Source organism: Spea bombifrons, chromosome 11 (genome assembly GCF_027358695.1).
Source record: "Spea bombifrons isolate aSpeBom1 chromosome 11, aSpeBom1.2.pri, whole genome shotgun sequence".
In the NCBI taxonomy this organism is placed as follows: domain Eukaryota; kingdom Metazoa; phylum Chordata; class Amphibia; order Anura; family Pelobatidae; genus Spea; species Spea bombifrons.
Window position 1 is genome coordinate 29410049 of NC_071097.1, and position 19026 is coordinate 29429074.

At 38.7% G+C, this 19026-nt stretch overlaps 1 protein-coding gene across 1 annotated transcript in view; it reads left to right on the forward strand.

Annotated features, from left to right (window-relative positions):
- Positions 1–825: 825 nt before the first annotated feature.
- Positions 826–19026, forward strand: part of LOC128468691 (prominin-1-A-like) — a 36187-nt gene continuing 17986 nt past the window's right edge. Inside the window, exons 1-7 of the mRNA XM_053450453.1 lie at positions 826–1145; positions 12260–12435; positions 13562–13608; positions 14830–15035; positions 17032–17152; positions 17891–17954; positions 18697–18786. Coding sequence (XP_053306428.1) covers positions 12306–12435; positions 13562–13608; positions 14830–15035; positions 17032–17152; positions 17891–17954; positions 18697–18786 — 658 coding nt within the window. The 5' untranslated portion in view covers positions 826–1145; positions 12260–12305. The remainder of the gene's footprint in view (positions 1146–12259; positions 12436–13561; positions 13609–14829; positions 15036–17031; positions 17153–17890; positions 17955–18696; positions 18787–19026) is intronic.

A 19026-nucleotide genomic window follows, 5' to 3' on the forward strand; every position in this document is an offset into this window, starting at 1 on the left:
AAAACATAGCGTTCAGCCAGTCCGGCCCTGTATACATGCCCCAGGGACATTCAATGTATAGTAGCCTATCTTCTGTAGACAACAAGTCCCATCATGTCTTAGCCAACTAAGTATTTGGCATGCCTCATCACATTTCAAATATGAAATGACTGCACCATGTTAGTACCAAAAAATAAGCAAATTTGGTGAAGATGGTGATACATTTATTGGTTAACTAAATTGCAAGCTTTTGTGGCTACTTAGGTCTCAGGATAACTAATTAATTGATGGAAATGTCTCTAGCTAAGTGAGGAATAATATTAAAACAATTCTATTTATGAATCTGTTTCTGATATAATTCACACCCAGTAAACATCCAGATCTCCTAGAAATGAGGGGGATAAGGGGAGGAAAAATGAACAGAGGGATTGGGGCTCTAAAGAGAGACTGATGTTCCCAAGCAGAGACTCTTGGAATGTCTGATGAGGTCCCTGTTCAGGACACATTTGCAGTAATCAGAGGTGGTCCATCTCTGCCTCTACACACAAGAAACTTATTTCACCCACCAAGAGGAGCTAGAAACTAAGGATTGTTCTGTTCTCTTCTCTGCAGGCAGGAGAAGCTCTTGGATAACCCCCCCCTGAGAGATCTGCTAATTACATTTAACAAAAGAAGTATTTGCTCAACAGGCTAAACTGGCAAATATGCAAATAAAGAGGGACTCGCAGAGATTGCCCCCCACCCTTCCCAACAAGCCAGAGGAGAGCTTATCTGGAGCCAGGAGCCTGCAGGAGCACAGATCCCAGCAAGAGGAGCCCAGGGGAGGCACCCGAGCATTACATTCACCAACAATCATTAACCCCGTGTGAGCTGGAGGAAAGTCTATTCTCCAGAACGCATGCAAGCCATAGGAAGCCAGAATTGTGTCATATCCTTTAGACTTCACAGCAGCCTTTGGATGGCACAGACCCAGTTTGTGTGTGCAAGGCAGGCTGGGTGTTGTTAACTCACAAAGGGAGGTGATAGTGAAACCTCCTGTTCACACCAGAGCTGAGTGCCTGCTGGCTCAGGTTACAGGCAGAGAAAGGCACATCTTATTTGCCTCTACCTTGGGGTATAACTCACATCATGCTCTCACTCACCCTCCTCTAGGACAGGACTGCTTGGTAAGTATACTCAACTCAATGTATAATCTTCTTTATGTATCAGACTTGCTTTTACGCGCTTATTCCCCACCCCTGGTCCTCAGGGGGTTAAAAAAGAAAGCAACTTAAAAGAACAATGTAAAAAAATAACTAGATGTTCTGCTTGTGTGTTTTTCTGAAAGCTATTTCATTGTATATTTTTCTCATATGTTTTCTATTTAAACCTATACATTTACCTGCATACTGGCAAGCTTGTTAAAAGCCTTCCTTGGGCTGTAGCTGGTGGGATCTACTACTCCATGCCCATCATGATTCCTTTCCTTGGATTATGATATATTATTGTTTATATCATGTTATAAACAGACTTTTTATTATTCTACTTATTGTTAATCTGTTTTATGGAAACATATTGTGTTTGTAAACTAATGGAGTGGGGGAGTTTGATCACTAATGTCCTAACACATACAGAAACCACACAAAGTATATAAGATAAGATCCAAGGTTTTCAAGTCTTCAGACTCAAGGATTTTACATTGAGGTTTTTGTGTAAAACATAAAGATTATATCAACAACTGCGAGTATCACCAGTCCCATTCTTTCCAGCCAGTATTACATTATAGATCTGCATGTAACACATGCAATACAGTAACAGTTATACCACTGCAGAGTTTCACTAATAAATTATAAGTATAATCCCCTCTTTTGCCTTAAACACCATGTTTTGACAGTATTTTTGCCTCTGCTCCATCACCACCAGGTTTAGAATGCTTTAGCTGCATCTTTAAGTGATGCTACAATATGAGTAGATTAAGTGACTGTTTGGGGTCCCCAGTGATGTAGAAGCCCCCAATCAGTTATTGAGACCTATAGGTCCCTTTAGATCCCTTTGCTTTAAGTCCCCCCAAAACCTAAAGTTGCCTTTATGTTACTAGGCACATTTTTTATGACCAAAGCCCACCCTGTGACATTTTACATGTGGGCTTATTATTCCATCATTTATTATTATTATTATTATTATTATTATTATTATTATTAAATCTATTGTGCAGGGAGGTATCAGCAGCAGTAACATTGTTGGGCACAGTTATAAAAATAGGGCATACATGCCAACTGTCTAAGATTTCTGAGGGCCATTCCTATGTATGGTAAACATACTTTTCTTTATGTGACTAATACAATTTTCAAGTTTTTGTATGGTTTTAATGAATGTTATGGTGTAGTGCAGTGTTAATAAGCTCAGCAAAGTCACAAAAACATCTTAATTTTAAGTACATTTGAATCTATTTCCACCCAAAACCAACTTTGGGCACTGCGCATGAAACTGCAAAGATATACTGACTTGAGATCCTTAATAAAATTAATAAACAACAAATGTATATAATGGTGATCAGTGCTCCAGGAAAAGGCAAATTATAGTAGAAAAACAGTATAATAAGAACATACATAAAATCAAGTAAATATCTGGTAGGTAAGTGGATCAGTCATCCAACAGAAGTGGTAATGGCTAATACAGTAAGGGAATTTAAACATACACGGAAAAGGAATAAGGGATTTTTCTATATTCCCAATTAAATAAGAGCAAATTCACCCGCATGCTTGGGGTAACATTAATGATTTCTATGATGTCATCATGTTCCGTGGTGCTGTACAGTGGTTAAAATGTTAATTGTTCTGTTGTAAGACTAGATTCATTTTAATAAGACAGGGTTTCAAATCAGCTGGAAACTGTTCTTATTTTGTTACAATGTGACCTACATGTCATTTTTTATTTAAAAATATTTTTTTCAAAGTATTAAGAATTTTAAAAACACACCTGATACAGCGTTACCCATCACATTGTTCTAACATTGCTTCCCACATACAAATAAATTGTCAGAAACCGAATTTCTATTTATCTGATTTTATCAAGCAGGAATTTGAAGTACGATACACTTCCATTCAAAAGTTTGGGGTCACTTAGAAATGTCCTTGTTTTTGAAAGAAAAGCACATTTTGTCCATTAAAATGACATGAAATGGATCAGAAATCCAGCGCAGATGGGGTTAATGTTGTAAATGACTATTGTAGCTGCAATCGGCGGATTTTTAATGGAAAATCTTCATAGGCGTAGAGAGGCCTTTATCACTCCCATCACTCCTGTGTTCCAATGGCCCTTTATCACTCCCATCACTCCTGTGTTCCAATGGCCCTTTATCACTCCCATCACTCCTGTGTTCCAATGGCCCTTAATCACTCTCATCACTCCTGTGTTCCAATGGCCCTTAATCACTCTCATCACTCCTGTGTTCCAATGGCATGTTGTGTTCGCTGATCCAAGTTTAGGTTTAAAAGGCTAATTGATCGTTAGAAAACCCTTTTGCAAATTATGTTACAGCCAGAAATGTCCTTATTTTCCATGAAAACAGCTAAGTGACCCCAATAGCAAGAAAAACACACAATAATAACAGGGGCAATAATTTATCATTATGATTATCATTTATTTATATAGCGTCAACATGTTACGCAGCTCTTCTTACAGTCCACAGTCATTGAAAGGATATGATAAAACTAGAATTCATATTGTAATTAAATCCAGAATCCTGTCCTTTTCCCCCTAAATACCTTACCGCTGAACCCTTTAAGCTCCAGGAACACGCGCTCAACACCCTGACAGTATCACGCGATACCGGCTGAAACCTTCCGTGTACAATTAGGAACACTGGGTTTCCGTATACATATGTAAATGAAATTGCCATTGGGGGTTCTCTTGTTCGTCGTTTATTGGTAGTAAAAAGCACCCTTTGTGTTGAGATAAAGGAAGCCGCACAGACGGATAGACCTTATCGCCCATAAGCAAACAGTTTCACATGTATAATTGATCCTGCTGCTATTCCGGTGACTGAAAAATGGATAAAGTCGTATTAGTCCAAGAGAAAATAGAGTCTCCTGCTGAATGTCTTACCTTTTCCTGGTCCAACAAGATATCTGAAGAAGAGACCACTGAGGTCTCTTCTATGCTGGCCCAAGAAAAGGTATCAACTTCAACTTTTGGCTGATTGAGGATTATTTGTTCTTGAATAATGCAAAACCTCTGGACATATATCTTAATTGTATCTTCCATGTTAATGAAAATGCAATATCTTTGCATTTTTCCGTGCGTCCGCTGTGTCCCTATATTGGGTCGGAAGCTGAATACATAAAGACTTTATCTTGCTGCACCGGTTTAAACAAAATCTATTAATCTTCCTGTTCCAGTCAAACCATTTGAGTAATGAAGGCCTACTGGGTCATACTGGTCCCCTGGCAAACCTCTGATAAAGAATCATATTGTGTAGCAGCTTGTAAGCTCTTGAGAGCAGAGTTTAGGTTTCGTTTCCATGGTATCCTGAAATACGGTCCCGTCTATCTCCCTAAATGTAAAATCAGTCCCTGTGAATTCTAAGAGCCGCGGGTAAGCCTGACACGTGCTTCCCAACAGTATGTAAAACTCACATGCATGAATGATGTATGTAAATTGTACATGCCATTCGGGAGCATTCGTCAGACTGACCTCAGAAACCTCAATATGTCCGGCTTGGAGGAGAGAAGCGAGAGATGGGATCTGATAGAAACCTTTTAATACTTAAAGGGAGTACAAGAGGTTTATTCCAAAGGAGAACAAGAGGTCCTAATCTAAAACTAGATGGTCAGAGGCTTGGATGTAATGTAAGGAAGGTTTGCTTTACTGAGAGGGTGGTAGATTAATGGAACAGCCTCCCAGCAGACATGGTAGAGGCTAATACAGTGAGAGAATGTAAATATGTATGAGACAAGCATATGGCTCCTGAATCTAAGCCAACGTTTGAGTCTTTATAGCAGGAAAAATCGACAAACCCGGAGAGTGGAATTGTTCTTATCTGATGTAAAAATCTTGAGAATTCAGGTTTCTGTATTTCCACCTGTAGCTCATGGAAGTCGGAGGTGTCCGGTTTTAAATGGTCGAGGTGGCAAAATGTCCCATGAAAATATGTGCAAGGCTAAGCAAGCTGGTTTGTTAAGTTATACAGTCAGATAAAATGTCACAAAACTCAAAACAGTAACCTCCAAGTCATCGTGTAAAGATAAGAAATGATGATCTTATCACTACACAACTAGCTGTTGGAAATGGAGCATTCACCGTCCCACCCAAATTCATTAAGATAACTGACTATAACCTCATACGAGAGCCGGCATTCTCTAATCAACTTCCTGCCATGACGCTCTCTTCCTGCTCCTAACCCGCTCTCCCAAAGGCTGCCTGAGCCAATCAAAAACAGTCAGCAACTCAACAGGTCAGAGATAACATCATGGGGACGAATAACCACGTAGATCCTGAGAAGTTGAGATAATTTCCCTCTTTAATCTACACATTGGTCATCATATTAAGCGTAGGATATACATACATATAAAGTGATAGATCTGCTTTAAGGTTTATCATTGCCAGGGAGCTTCATTTCGACAAACATATTGATGGCCATCGGCTATATGTTCAAAGCTTGGATAGACATTCCTATTAACTTCCAGCAGCTAAACTTCCTAAAGTCTCCTACTGTATACAGGTCCAGAGGAAGCCCCTCGCTGTGGGGAGGAAGGAGAAGGGGGGGCATTAAAGAATCGCATTGTTCTCACAATAAATAACTCTGGAACTACACATTGTGCAGCTCGGTTATTTTTGTTTTTCTTTATAAATTGTTGGATTCTGTTGTAACATTGTATTTCAGGGATTATATGTTTTATATCTATTTCAGCTTGCCTAATATTATCATATTTTATGTATATAATGCCAATATAACACGGGACATGGGGTACGACTGCAATATATAGAGGGAGGATGCCCTGCGGGGAGATCTAACACATATATCGTTTTGACTGCTCTATGAAGAGTTAATCAACGTGCTTTTGTTAACGGGAAACTCTAGCTTTTGCATTATATACTGTATGCAACATTATATATATGCAGCTGCGTGTTAACCATTTGTATGAGTTCTCTTAAGCCAATCTATACGCTGACTCCTTATCATACTGTCCTTGGTAAACAATAGAATGGCTTGCTGTTAATCACCCAGCATAGCCCAGCCAAACCCCTCCTCACCCCAAACCACACATCCCGCTGGGATGGAGAGCCGCTCTGCCTCAGCCCCCACGAGTTGAGTGTGAGTGCCGGGATATGATGTCCATGATGCATGGAGACAGGTTGTATGTATGTATTTTAGTGTGGATGTGTGTGTTTTATTATCTTTGTGTTTAAATAAGTATGTTAGTATGTGTGTGTGTGTATGCTATTGTGTATTTGTTTAAATATGTTACTGTGTATCTTTGTAAATAAATTCTTGTTTAAGTATGTATTTGTGTGTGTACATATGTTAGTATGTTAGTGTGTGTGTAAGAATGTTACGGAGTGTGTAAGAATGTTACTGTATGTGTGTGTGTAAGAATGTTGTTATGCGTGTGTGCGGGAGGAGCCTAGGGGCCCCAATGTCATCCGGAATAGGTTTCTGTCTATCCCATGCATGTGTAAACTCTCTCACTATTTTAGTCTCGACCACTTCTGCTGAGAGGCTGTTATATTTCTGTATAATATCAAACAGCAAAATAGATGTCCGTATACATTTGACTAATACTGTTTAGAAAAGTCCTTCACCTACTTTATGTACAGAACGTAACACTATTTCATTGTTCTAGAGTATGATTTCTGCATGCAGAAGGGCTGCGTCAGTCCAGGGCTGTCCTGCCGCTAGTATTTATAGGACTCCGGTTTCAAATCTGGGATACTGAAGCTGTACCGTCCATTAAATCTGACCGTTCTAGCTGAGAATATCGGTGGGACGCTCCACAGTCTATAGCAGTAGGGCTTATTTTCATAATTTTGATTTTGAGATGAAATCTGGGGAAAGTCTTATTCAGAAGCAAGAATCCTTGTTATTGCCGTAAAATGACAAAAATATTTTTTCTGGTGTTGGATCCAAAATCTGCCCTTTTCACCCCAATATTCCGGTTAGCAATTTACAATCAAACTCTTAAAGATACAAAGTATATAAGTCAGATTTGCTTCCCTTCTGGTCCTGACAGAATCGCACGATGCTGGCTGAACCTTCATTACGCTTCGGAACCTCGTGATAACCCTATTGAATAAATATCAAAATTAAAAGGATGCTGGCTTCACAGTAATTTAATCATGAAGAAATGATGATATTAGGAATATCCTGATTTCTTCTTGATTAAACAAATATATTCGGGTTACCTCCCTTGGTATTCCTCTCCAGTGCAGCTCCTATCACATACAACTCTGCTTATTGATAAACCCTAAACGCTCTCCAATTAAAAATAAACTAAAGATACAGCGCTGATATTATTCCAAAAAATATGTGTAAAAAAAAACACAAAAAAAAGAAAATAGATTAATATCTATGTGGAATATAAACCGCTGCCCTTTAAAAAAATAAAATTATTATTTATAAATAATTAAATCTAAACTAAGTATGTGAATTTAAATAATAATAATTACCAGTCATATATAAATATATTTATATATATCAATGAGAAGAGGTAAGAGAGGAAGATGGGAAATAGTCAGGGCCGGCCCTATAATGGGGCAGACTGGGGCAATTGCCCCAGGCGGCACTTTAGAAGGGGCGGCACTTTGCCGCCCCAAGCGCTTTTTTTTTTTTTTTTTTTTTGAAGCGGAGGAAAGAGGGGCACCGAGTGGTTTTCGCTTACCCGCTCGGCGCCCCTCTCTCTCCTCTGCAGCGAGTCTCCCTGTTCGGTCCCGGTGCCGGCTTGTAATGCAGAGCGCCGGAAGTGACGTCAATTTCCGGCGCTCAGCATTACAAGCCGGCACCGTGGCAGAGCAGGGAGACTCGCCGCAGAGGAGAGAGAGGGGCGCCGAGCGGGTAAGCGAAAACCACTCGGTGCCCCTCTTTCCTCCGCTTCAAAAAAAAAAAAAAAAAAAAAAGCGCTTGGGGCGGCAAAGTGCCGCCCCTTCTAAAGTGCCGCCTGGGGCAATTGCCCCAGTCTGCCCCATTATAGGGCCGGCCCTGACTATTTCCCATCTTCCTCTCTTACCTCTTCTCATTGATATATATAAATACCCGGGGGGGGGGCGGCGTTTTAAACTTCGCCCCAGGCGGCGTTAAGTCTTCGGCCGGCCCTGGAAATAGTGTTCAGTATTTTTAGATGTAATTAGCAAAGCAGCTAGTCTTGAGAATTTAAGTTCCACTTGCTTGGGGAAACCTAAAATGACAAGAAATTACCTAAAAGAAGACAGTGCTAAGACAATATGCAGGTAAAAAAATATATATTTATTATAAAAAACGGAAAAAGAGATATATATATATATATAAAAATATACACAGGGTCAAATAATCAATGACACTGCTGGTACAAGGATATAGATGTCAAACATTCATATCTCAAAAATATATCCAAAAAAGGGAAAAATACAACAAACATTAGAATTAAGAATAAAACTCACTGTTGAGTTAGTTTTGCCTGGCCAGGCTTGGTGCCGAATGCAGCTCTCCAATTAACCCTTTATTCTCTTCTCTCTCAGCCATTGGGGACTAGGCTGCCTCTTTAATAACATATTTGCATTAACATTACTTGCCTCATGCGGCTTGAAAAAACATCTTCATCGTTAGCGCATGCATCTGACTTCTTTATTTAATTGAAATTATTACAAATATTTAACTTGCTACTAAAAAACCCTGAAATGAGAGGAGGTCGATAATGTGGAAAACTTTTATGAAACAAAACATTTGGCGTTTTTAGAGCTCCTCTGATGGCTGTAAAGTTCTCACGGGTGACGATCTCTTTAAGACTTTTTTATTTTGAAGGCCGTAAAGGTATTAAAGAGATTAACTGTAAATGAGCGATATGGTTATAGTTTACTAGTTAAATATCCTGTGTGTAGTTATTGCTGGCTAGTTAAATATTTTGTACAATCATAAAAATATTTCATAGTTCAGCATTGTAAAGTTACCAGTGATGTATTTACTTTTGGCAATGGCCTAAGCCTGACCTAGGCCACCTCCGGGACTTATCACCGCGGCTGCTGTCCCTACTGCAGGGGATGATGTCTCTTAGGCGGGTAGGGATAGAGTCCTCCATAGTGTACCTGGGCCAGTTGGAGAGATCAAAGAAGAAGCCAACTGAGGAGCTCTTCACCAGGGAGCTTTCATCACCCAATATGGAATTAGCCCCTCGATGTCTGTGACATCCCCTCCTTGCATGACTTTGCTTATTCTGTAGCAGGAAACTTTCTTTAAATACGCTAAAGCCAAATATGCCAACGGCAAAGTTTCAAAATTCAAGTAATCGAATACATCTTCATGCCACGAAACAGGCCGTTAAATAAATAAAACCAGTCAAGCTCACTGAAACTTGATGACTGCCAGTAGGTTGCGCGGCTTTGTTTTGGTCCTGCTTCCGGCGATCGGTTTGATCACTGGTTGTTCCTGACTGGCTGGAAAAGCAGGATCCTGAGATCCCATTAACAGTTCTCATGCTCTTCTAGTTGGTGTGATTTTTTCAGACAGGAGGTTTATGTTAATTGAGGGCTGTTTACCCAATACAATCATTGTGTAGAATGTAAAAGTCATCCTCTAGGTAACTAAATTCATTCAAACAATGACAGCGAAGCCAACTGTGCATCACTGAAAACCTGAAAAATGTTCATGACGGAAAATCAGGTTTTGGTTCCTACTAGTTACTTTCTAAATGGCCGAACCTTACTGTTACCTACAACTGGAACCTGTAATCACTGATCACATCAATTCTCTCACAAACTCAGAACCCGGTGTAGTTTCCATTTAAATTGTACAATTTGCAGCTTGAAGTTGTTCGATGTTCTGGCATCTTTGGAGTCATGAGCGTACCCTGGTACTTCCCAGGTTTGGCCAACTGGAGCCTTTTGGTGGAGTGGCTTCAGGTGAAGGTGTCACTAGCCTCGCATATGGGCAGGGCTAGCCCCAGGATACCCTTAGGCAAAAAAATTTAGAAAAGGCAAGTGGGCTGACTTTCCAAAAAGGAAAGTGACCCAGAGACTCTGGGTCAAACCCAGGTGTGGTAATGAGTCTCCTGCAACATCAACTCCAGACAACGGGGACTGGATCCTGACGATTAAGAAATGGTCGTCCTATGGTGGATTATCCAACCACATCTTACAAGCGTGTGAGAACCTAATAGTTCTCGTACCTTAACTCATGAAGATTTAAACTCTACCTATTGCCTCTAAGACTGAACTAAAAACTCCAAAACCTGGGTTGTTAACTTCTTAAGTTCTGAAGTATGGTGTTTAACTTCCCATGGTGATAACCTGGAACCTTATAAACAACATATGTCCTTTAGATGGTTTTCATTTGCACCATCCAAATCCTGGCTCCGACGAGCTAATCTGTTATGGCATTGTTTTGTCTTTTCTTATTTTGTCCCCACCCCATTTTATGTTCTAAAAACCCCAATAAATATTGATTTACCAAAATAAACACTATATGTCAGTTATCGGTTCAATCAGCTGCAGGAGATTTGCATTTTTCCGGCTTCTCTGTTTATTTATTGAACGTCTGCGAACTATAAACTAGTAAAGGATGTGGTTGCATTTTACAAGCCCAGAAATATATAAAATTATAACATCATTATATCAATTGGATGCAAATAAATTGAAAATGTTATGCTAAGAACAATTGAATATTTCTCAGGAAATTATTTCTAGTAATGAACTTATTTGTAAATTGTTCCGAGGTCACAGTAGGTTCTGTTTCAGATAAGTGATAAGCAAAGCTTTTGACATCAGAACGCTGCTCGCTTCTTGGGCCGTTGATGGTTGCCAGGAGAGGGGATTGTTAAAGATCTGTCACTGTTCCCAAATCCTATAATTTACAGTTCAGTACACAAAATAAACTCTGTTTGCAGATTAATATAAGTATATCTAAATATATATTGGAGGTTTGTCAGCATGCCAATGGTGCAGAACAAGCTATGCTAGGCCATGCCGGTCGTTGGAACCCTCTCGCAACATAAGGAAAACAAGATAAAAGTCATTAATTAATGAAGGTTTCTTTCCCATACCTGGGAACTCTCCCAGTCTCATGGCTTACCTCTCTCCCCGGGCAGGGAGAGCTGTGTCTAGCCACGCCCACTGCACACCTACTTTACCTTTATCCAATACTATCTGGGGCTAGCCATGCCCCCTACAAATGGCTAACCCTAACTACATGGGCAACTTGGCCCACCACACTCACAATGCTGCTCTAGTAGAAGAGGAAGCGCTATGGGTAGCCTGCAGCTGGATCCAAGTATTGGCCCAATATTTATAATAATTATTAAAAATATATATGATTAGAAACCCAATAAACATGCATGGCATGGGAGCAGCAATTTTTAGGTTGCCCTTGGTGGAAACTAGGTGGTTCAGGTAGCCTTTGTTAGGGTTCTGTAGGTAGAAACCTGTCAGGACAGAATATATCTCTGACTCCAAAACAAAAAGTTGCGCAAGCTATAGGTAGTTTTAGCAAATAAATGTAGTTATGAGGAAAAAGCTTTGGAGATGACAGTCCTGCAACCGTTTGAATTTAGAATAAAACCACAAAAGTTCCGCCCGCTTGTTTTGGAGGCAACATTCTATAGGATCTGCTCTGATGTTATCGGAAAAGTGTTTTACAGCAGAATAACAGTCTATGCAAGAAGCTTTGGTCAAAAAAAGGCATAGCTAGGGTTTTCCAGTTTTATTGATATACTAATTTTATTTTCAAAAGATATTTAATTATTTATAAATATCTATACATCTATCTATTTAATATTATTATCTATTTAATATTATTATCTATTTAATATTATTATCTATTTTATATTTTATTATTTTATATTATTATTAATTGTAATAAATTAAATATTACAACTTTAAATCCTTATACCTTACATAAGCATTTTTTTTTTTTGTATTTGACCTCCAGTCAGAACAAACGCACAACAATAAAACTGGTTTTGCAACATGTGACTCCCAGGACACTTTTTTTCCCTGCAGGTAGACGTTTGAATCTTTTTTGGTTCTTCTCGTACATATTGCATATTTCACACAAACGTTCCTAGATCTGTAGCTGTGAATGCTCACTTCTACCATTTATTTTTTTTCCATTTTCCAGCCAAGTGTTTATTATTTCCCTGTGGATTGCCAGCAAAACGAAATCAATGGAGTTCCAGAACGTAACAAAGCCTCAGTATGATCTGGTGGCCGTCCCAGAGAGCGGCGGAGCCAAAGTTTTTAATGATATGGTGCATTCTTATCTTGACCTTGTGCAGCCAAACAAATTCCCTTCTGGTAAGTAAACAACTTTATGCAAAAGTGTATTTAGCAAATTTACTATTATTTCACAAAATACACACTTCACGTGCACGTTCTACACATTGCAGGATGGTTTGGGGCAAGAAAGCAGATAGAATGCAGTTTTGAAGCATGTGGTTATAAAGATTTTTAATTCTTTAAAGCAGCACTAAGCTTTTTTTTTTCTAAAAAAAGCTCATTTGCTTCCCCACCGATGATCACCTCTTCCTGCCGCCTTGTCCTTGGTCGAGAAGCTGGTTGTGTCGATTCAGTGCAAGCAAATATTGGCTGTTAAGAGAAGGCTTTTCTTCCCGCTTTTACAGAGTCACATAAATTTGATGATACGTCAGATAATCTGTGGTGGGTGCCCAGGGTCCTAGTCTGCCTCTCGATCTAGTCAGTCAATGACATATAATCCACTTCAGAGCCAGCATGGGGTTAATGAGGTTTTTTAGGTTACCTAATGTATTTCCAAGTGGCAAACAAGCAAAATGCAAATATATAGTTGAGAAGACAAACAAACGTCCTGTGATAGATGTGAAAAGTGTTCATTTAAGGAAACAGCGCTGCTCACCTTGCCATTTATTTGCATTTATCAACTGGCTGACGCAAAAAACAGAAAATACTTTAGGAAAAATTAATACCTCTTAAGCACAAAGAGACGCAGCTGATTGGTTCCCTGTCACGTTCCCTGAGTGACATTATAGCGCTGCTCTAGATGACATCGCTGCCACATTCTGTCCCAACATCACGAAACAGAATCTTGACCGGTATGACCGGTGACATTATGAAAGAGTTAAGACATTTTTATATGTGTTGCTGATGTCACAGTAGCAAAAACTTTCCACCAAGAAGCCATAAGAGCAAACCTATCTCTAGTACAGCATGTAGTCTAAAAAAATCCAAAATACTCCTTAGAATCGCTTCCATTTTTTAATCTGTTCTAAGGTTAGTCAAAAAAGTTTAACTTTAATACGAAGACATTTATGCTTTATTAATGGGAAAATGTATGTTGGCAACTGTTCCTTTTTACGATGGTGCGATGGAAGTTTCCTTTTGACCGTAGTTTTGTAATCTGTTGATGATTCAAATAATATAATCCTGTACATTTTTTTTTTTACAGAAATACTTCAAAAGGCAATCAAGAAGAGCGAATATGATCCCAAAGAGGTAATAGTTGTTTTTTTCTCTCCATCGTGCATGTTTTTAATATTAATTGTTGTATTAAGGATCCTTTCGTTTTCCTTCATTAGAAGAAGGCGTGTGACCGGTCCATTTATACGAAAAATCTGGGTTTTGAAGAAAACACAAACAAAATAAGCAAACCTACAGAAGCACTTTTTCGCCTATATAAATAAGGCTGTTTTTTTTATAGTCCGCACGCTCCTTTATCCCACATAATATAGAAATTCTGCAGATTCTACATCTGGAGGGCAAGGTGCTCCATTACAACCATTAAGAGTTATTTTTAAACGTCTGAAACCCAAGCCTTACTTCCGCCTCAAAAATTCCACGCACATTTATCATGGGTGTCAAGACTGCAATCGCCCACAGATCTGGGCAAGATAACCGGGTAAATTCATGTTTGCTTAGTGGGAAGTTGCTCAACAGACTCTTTTACCTTTTTTTGCTTCCTTCATGGGAACATTGGCATATTAATACATTGCTGTTTTGCTTGCTGTAAATAACAGCGACCTTTGCAGGAAAAATACATTTTACTTAAGGCATTCTTTGTGCGACTGTATACCCATGCCAATAATCTCTTCCGTCTACACTGCCCTTATGGGTGGGATTGGTCTGAGATGATCTTGGAGATACGAGCTAAAATTGGACAATCTCTCAATTAAGGACAAATTACTTTTTTATCTCTTCTTAGATGAGCTCGTCCTGGTTTTTTTTTTTAGGAGACTCCAGGGGCTTCCACTAAGTTTCAACCGGTAGTCCAAATGTGAAGCCCCTCGCTCATTATGCTTACAGGAACACAGAGCTTACTGATGAAGCTCGTGAAGGCTGAAACATATGAGGTTGTTGGCTTCCTTGTGAAGAGGGATTTGCTATGCATTTTAGGGCAGGTTGTCAGGTGCTGAATGACCACTGGTCTCCTAGACTAGCTAACAGCATCCATCCACTTGAGTAAACTTTAGAGTATAATCATTACTGTGATTTCTGTAGAAAACCTTGGTCTGTTAACTTATCTTTATTAGCTTTATTACAAACAATCAATACGGCTGATTAATGTGTGTGCCCTTCTCCAAATACAAAGCAACCACTGTATTTCAACACAAAAGGTTTAATAGTCACAGTTTTTATACACTGATTCCGTTGCCGACAGTCTTCATTGACAAATACAATAAATTTAGTTTATTTATACTTTCTCTCTATTTTTTTTAGATTCTCACCTATGAAGTGGGCTTCCTGGTTGCAGTGGCTATTGGCTTGGTCTTCATCATCTTGATGATTCTGGTGGGTCTCTTCTTCCCTTGCTGCCGCTGCTGTGGCAACTGTGGTGGAAAGATGTATCAAAAGCAAACCAAGAGAATTAACTGCAAGAGGAGATTCCTTTATGTATTCCTCTTTGTGATAACGCTCATCATTCTGTAAGTACCCACATCTAAATGGTAATAAGACTGTATTTCCAGTTATATAGTATGGCAGACTGGGGTATTGAGGGTCCATGACTGGAAATCATCTCTGGCTCTCTAGTTCTAACAACTTTAACCAAGTAAAGACAGCTGAAGATGACCAGTGTTGGAATGGTGAGAGAGAAGGTTTATCACCATGGTCTTGTTGGAGCATTTCCAGTGAAGGGCTGGTGATATTCAGACGAGGGGGCCAACTGCCCCATACAAACAAAAGCTGCCCAGAATGTATTTGGTAGAATATATGCTCAGTGTGCAGAATAGGGTCCAAAATATCACCTAAAGATTTTTGTTCATCTGGATACCCTGCTGGCTCTGTGTGGAAATTGAAGTAATAGGCACCAAAAGGTGTCAGATAATCCCTCTCAAAAATAAATCAGAGCTGCCCATGGGGGGCAACCCCCATTCCAATCAACATTTTGATGCTTGCTATAGTGATAAGACCACTTTTGGAACTTGTAGCAGAACCAGTTTTTCAAATGTATCTTCTACAAAGTGTTGGTGTCTATAGTACACTTGAGGACTTTGTTTTTGGAAAGCCCAAGGGAAAGTATCATGACCTCACCATTAACACAAGTAGTAAAAATAATTTTACACAGACTACGGAACATTTTTTTTTTTTATATATGATCATCCATCCAAGAGCCCATTAAAACCATTAGCTGCGATAATCTCATTATATGGTAGCCTCACACTGGTTAAAAATTCAAGACCAAAGGAAGAATTATTTTGCTTGATGGAGGCAGCCCTTTATTATATTCCTTTATTGCTTAATTAGCTGGTGCTGACAAACGTGTGGCAAGTTTCCAAATAAAAGATTGGTCCTATTGAATGGTGTCTCTGGATGTACGTTCATTAAATACATACATAGAGCGGCTGAGAAGTATACCGCTACGGGAAAATCTGGCAACTCCGGGCATTGTGAAGAAACCGCTATTGTGTTAATAGAAAATAATAAACACATAACCTAATATTCTTTACAGAAACCTTAATAATAATTACATATAGACAAACCATTATATACATGTGTTTTCGCAATGCTGTACTCATTAACAGGAAAGGTGCTAATGGCAATATTAATTTCTATTCCTAACATTGGTGAACGGTTACAATGGTTTGGAAAATAACCCATGCAATCCATTGCAACCTACAAATACCAATCACGTGCTGCTCGAAACAAGGAAATAATGTGAGCTTCGAAGCAATGCCTAACCCTTAACATTATTGTTGAAATGTTCAGTGTAAAAAACAACACATAACTTGTTCAAGGATAAGAGATAAAAAACTAAATAAACGTGGGTGTCACCAACATATTGAACAATTCCAAGCTAGAATCTAAAAAAATGATCTGAACCACGTTACTTATTCTGTCGTGCAAAGATTCTGTGGTTCCCCGAGAATTCTAAATCTCAAAGACTTTACAGAGGAGATTAGTGTCGCTCGTCCTGCCGCCTCCTCCTGGATGAATCGACTGATTACCCCCCCGGCCAACAATACGATTCCAACAGGGCGATGTTTGAAGAGCAATGCTGGTGCAAAGAGTGATGCGGTCACCATAGCAGTGTCGCTCTACCTGGACCACATTGCCCCAAATTGGCTCTGTAACAGTCTGTCGTCGTGATTGGATCCGAAATTGCAAAGAGTCCTTAAACCGTTCTTTAGGATCATTGGAAGTTTGGTCGCTGATAGGAAGGGGCTCTGCAAATGAATCACTGTAAGGAATTAATTAAGATTATAGATCATGTGCGGCGATAGAGCCATTTTATCTCATCAACTTACCTGTGTATTATGAAATATATACTGCATGGGGAGGAATAAGCCAGGCTTGGCCCTTCGTAATGCAGAATTCATTTGTTCAGGTGGAATTGCTGAATTTGCAATTCGATTTTTAGTTAATAAACCCTGGCTACGTTCGCAAGTAACTTAGTTGATCATTTTTCTTTTATTTTCGCAGGGCTGGAAACATTTGTGCTTTTTTCAGTAACAACAAAATCACCATCGCAGTGAAAAACACGTTTAATTATTATAATGACACAGTTTATGTCCTGGAAAATTATATTGATTCAGTGCCAAAGGTATAATTCCCTGTCAATCCTATTGTTCCAATCCATTTTATCTAGCGCTAATTGTATTCTTGGCAGCGAACCTGTTACTTATTTTATTCCCTATTGAACTTTTTACATCTGTTGTGCGGATCAAAGGCCTTATACAGAAACGAGGAAATATACATATATATATATATATATATATACATATATATATATATATATATATATATATATATATATATATTTTATAGCCGTCTGCTTTTTATAGAATAGAAAATGGTTTGGTCCATAAAGAGTATTGGCAAAGTTCTAAAGCCTTTATGTTTAAAGGGAAAATTGTTGTTCTAGAAATTAACTTTGTAAAAAAACATTAGATTTTTTTCTTTAAGTCATATAATATAAGGGCGCCGCACCCTGACAATAAACCTCATTCATGGCAAAGAATACAGAAGCTATTGCTTCTGCCAAGGAAGATGTAGGCATTTGGCCATATTTGTCTAGGCTAAAATAATCTAGTCCTTATTTTTGACGCCTCGGATAAATTATAGTATGGAGAAATATAAAATTTGGCCTTCTATGGTCATCTGATGGACGGAATTCATAAATAGTTAGGGTATCTTCTTAAGTGACACTTCTGTGTGTGTGGGGGGGTATGCATCAGATAGATAATATTTTTGTTGGTGAATGTGAAGCTCGAGTTCTTCAATGAGGTGTAATTCTACGTTCAGTATCTGGATTTATAATCTATGTTTGCTTTTTCCACAGCAAATTGATTTTATTGTGAAAAAAAGTAATATTCCGATCGACAAGGCCAACAACAGCGTTCATGGTGAGTTTAAAACCGGAGGTGTGAAATGTACTGAGCTAATTTGTTAATGAATGAGACTTACAAGAGATGGGTTATTAAATGTGTTGGGGAGGAAATAGAGAATAAATAATTCCTGCCATTACATTGTGTCAGATAAATTAATACCAGTGGAAACGATGATAGTAACCATCACCGTCAAGGGGGCTTCTAAAGAGAACCAAGTAAAAAGTGGAGTCATCTCTCTGATATTTCTAAGTCCTTTATTAATAATAAAAATGTATTTTTCCATTAACTTGTAGTTTGTGGAATGAAATTAATATGAAATATCGCAATGATCCAAACAGGAAAGATAACGTGCTTTCCAACGCTGAGTGATTATTTTACGTACAGACACGGATGTTCCTTGCCATGGTTATGACCGGCCCTGTGCGTTGTTGGGATGATTATTTGTCATAGTGAAGGGTTTTTTTTTTCCATTTTTTCTTAAATCAAACTTTTTCCAACAAGAATCAGGACCAGTATAATTCAGTATAAAACATAAAAAATATACACAATCTGTGCGTTGTGGCTGTCAATGAATGTGATCTTGTTTTTAGGTAGGGGATGTACTTGCAACCAAATATTCATACTTGTAATTATTAAAAAAAAATAATAAAAACACCAAACAGATAATATTAGAAACTGTAGCTTCATAATAAAGCTCTTCCAAAATGAACTTCAAGTAAATGTCTTTAATGGTGGGTGGCAATGTTGTTTTTTTCAGATATTGGACCCATTCTCGGAGGGCAAATTCAGAACGTCGTTGGGAAGGTAGCGAATACAACGCTGGATTCTGTAGAGAATGTTGTTTATGGTAAGTGAATTGATGTGGCGGATAAAGGGTAGTCGGTCTATGACTTGTTAAGTGCAACAGTTTCATTGGCTAAAAGTAAGCTCCACGGTTAGAAGTTATTGGTGATCTTGTAAGTGTATTATAGAAAACTGCAGCTGTAATAGTTTATTACCCTACCAATCAACCAGCTATATTTAGAGTGACTGAAATGTATTCATAAAGCATTTGTTCCGGAAAGTTTTCCATTAACTCAGTGTGTGT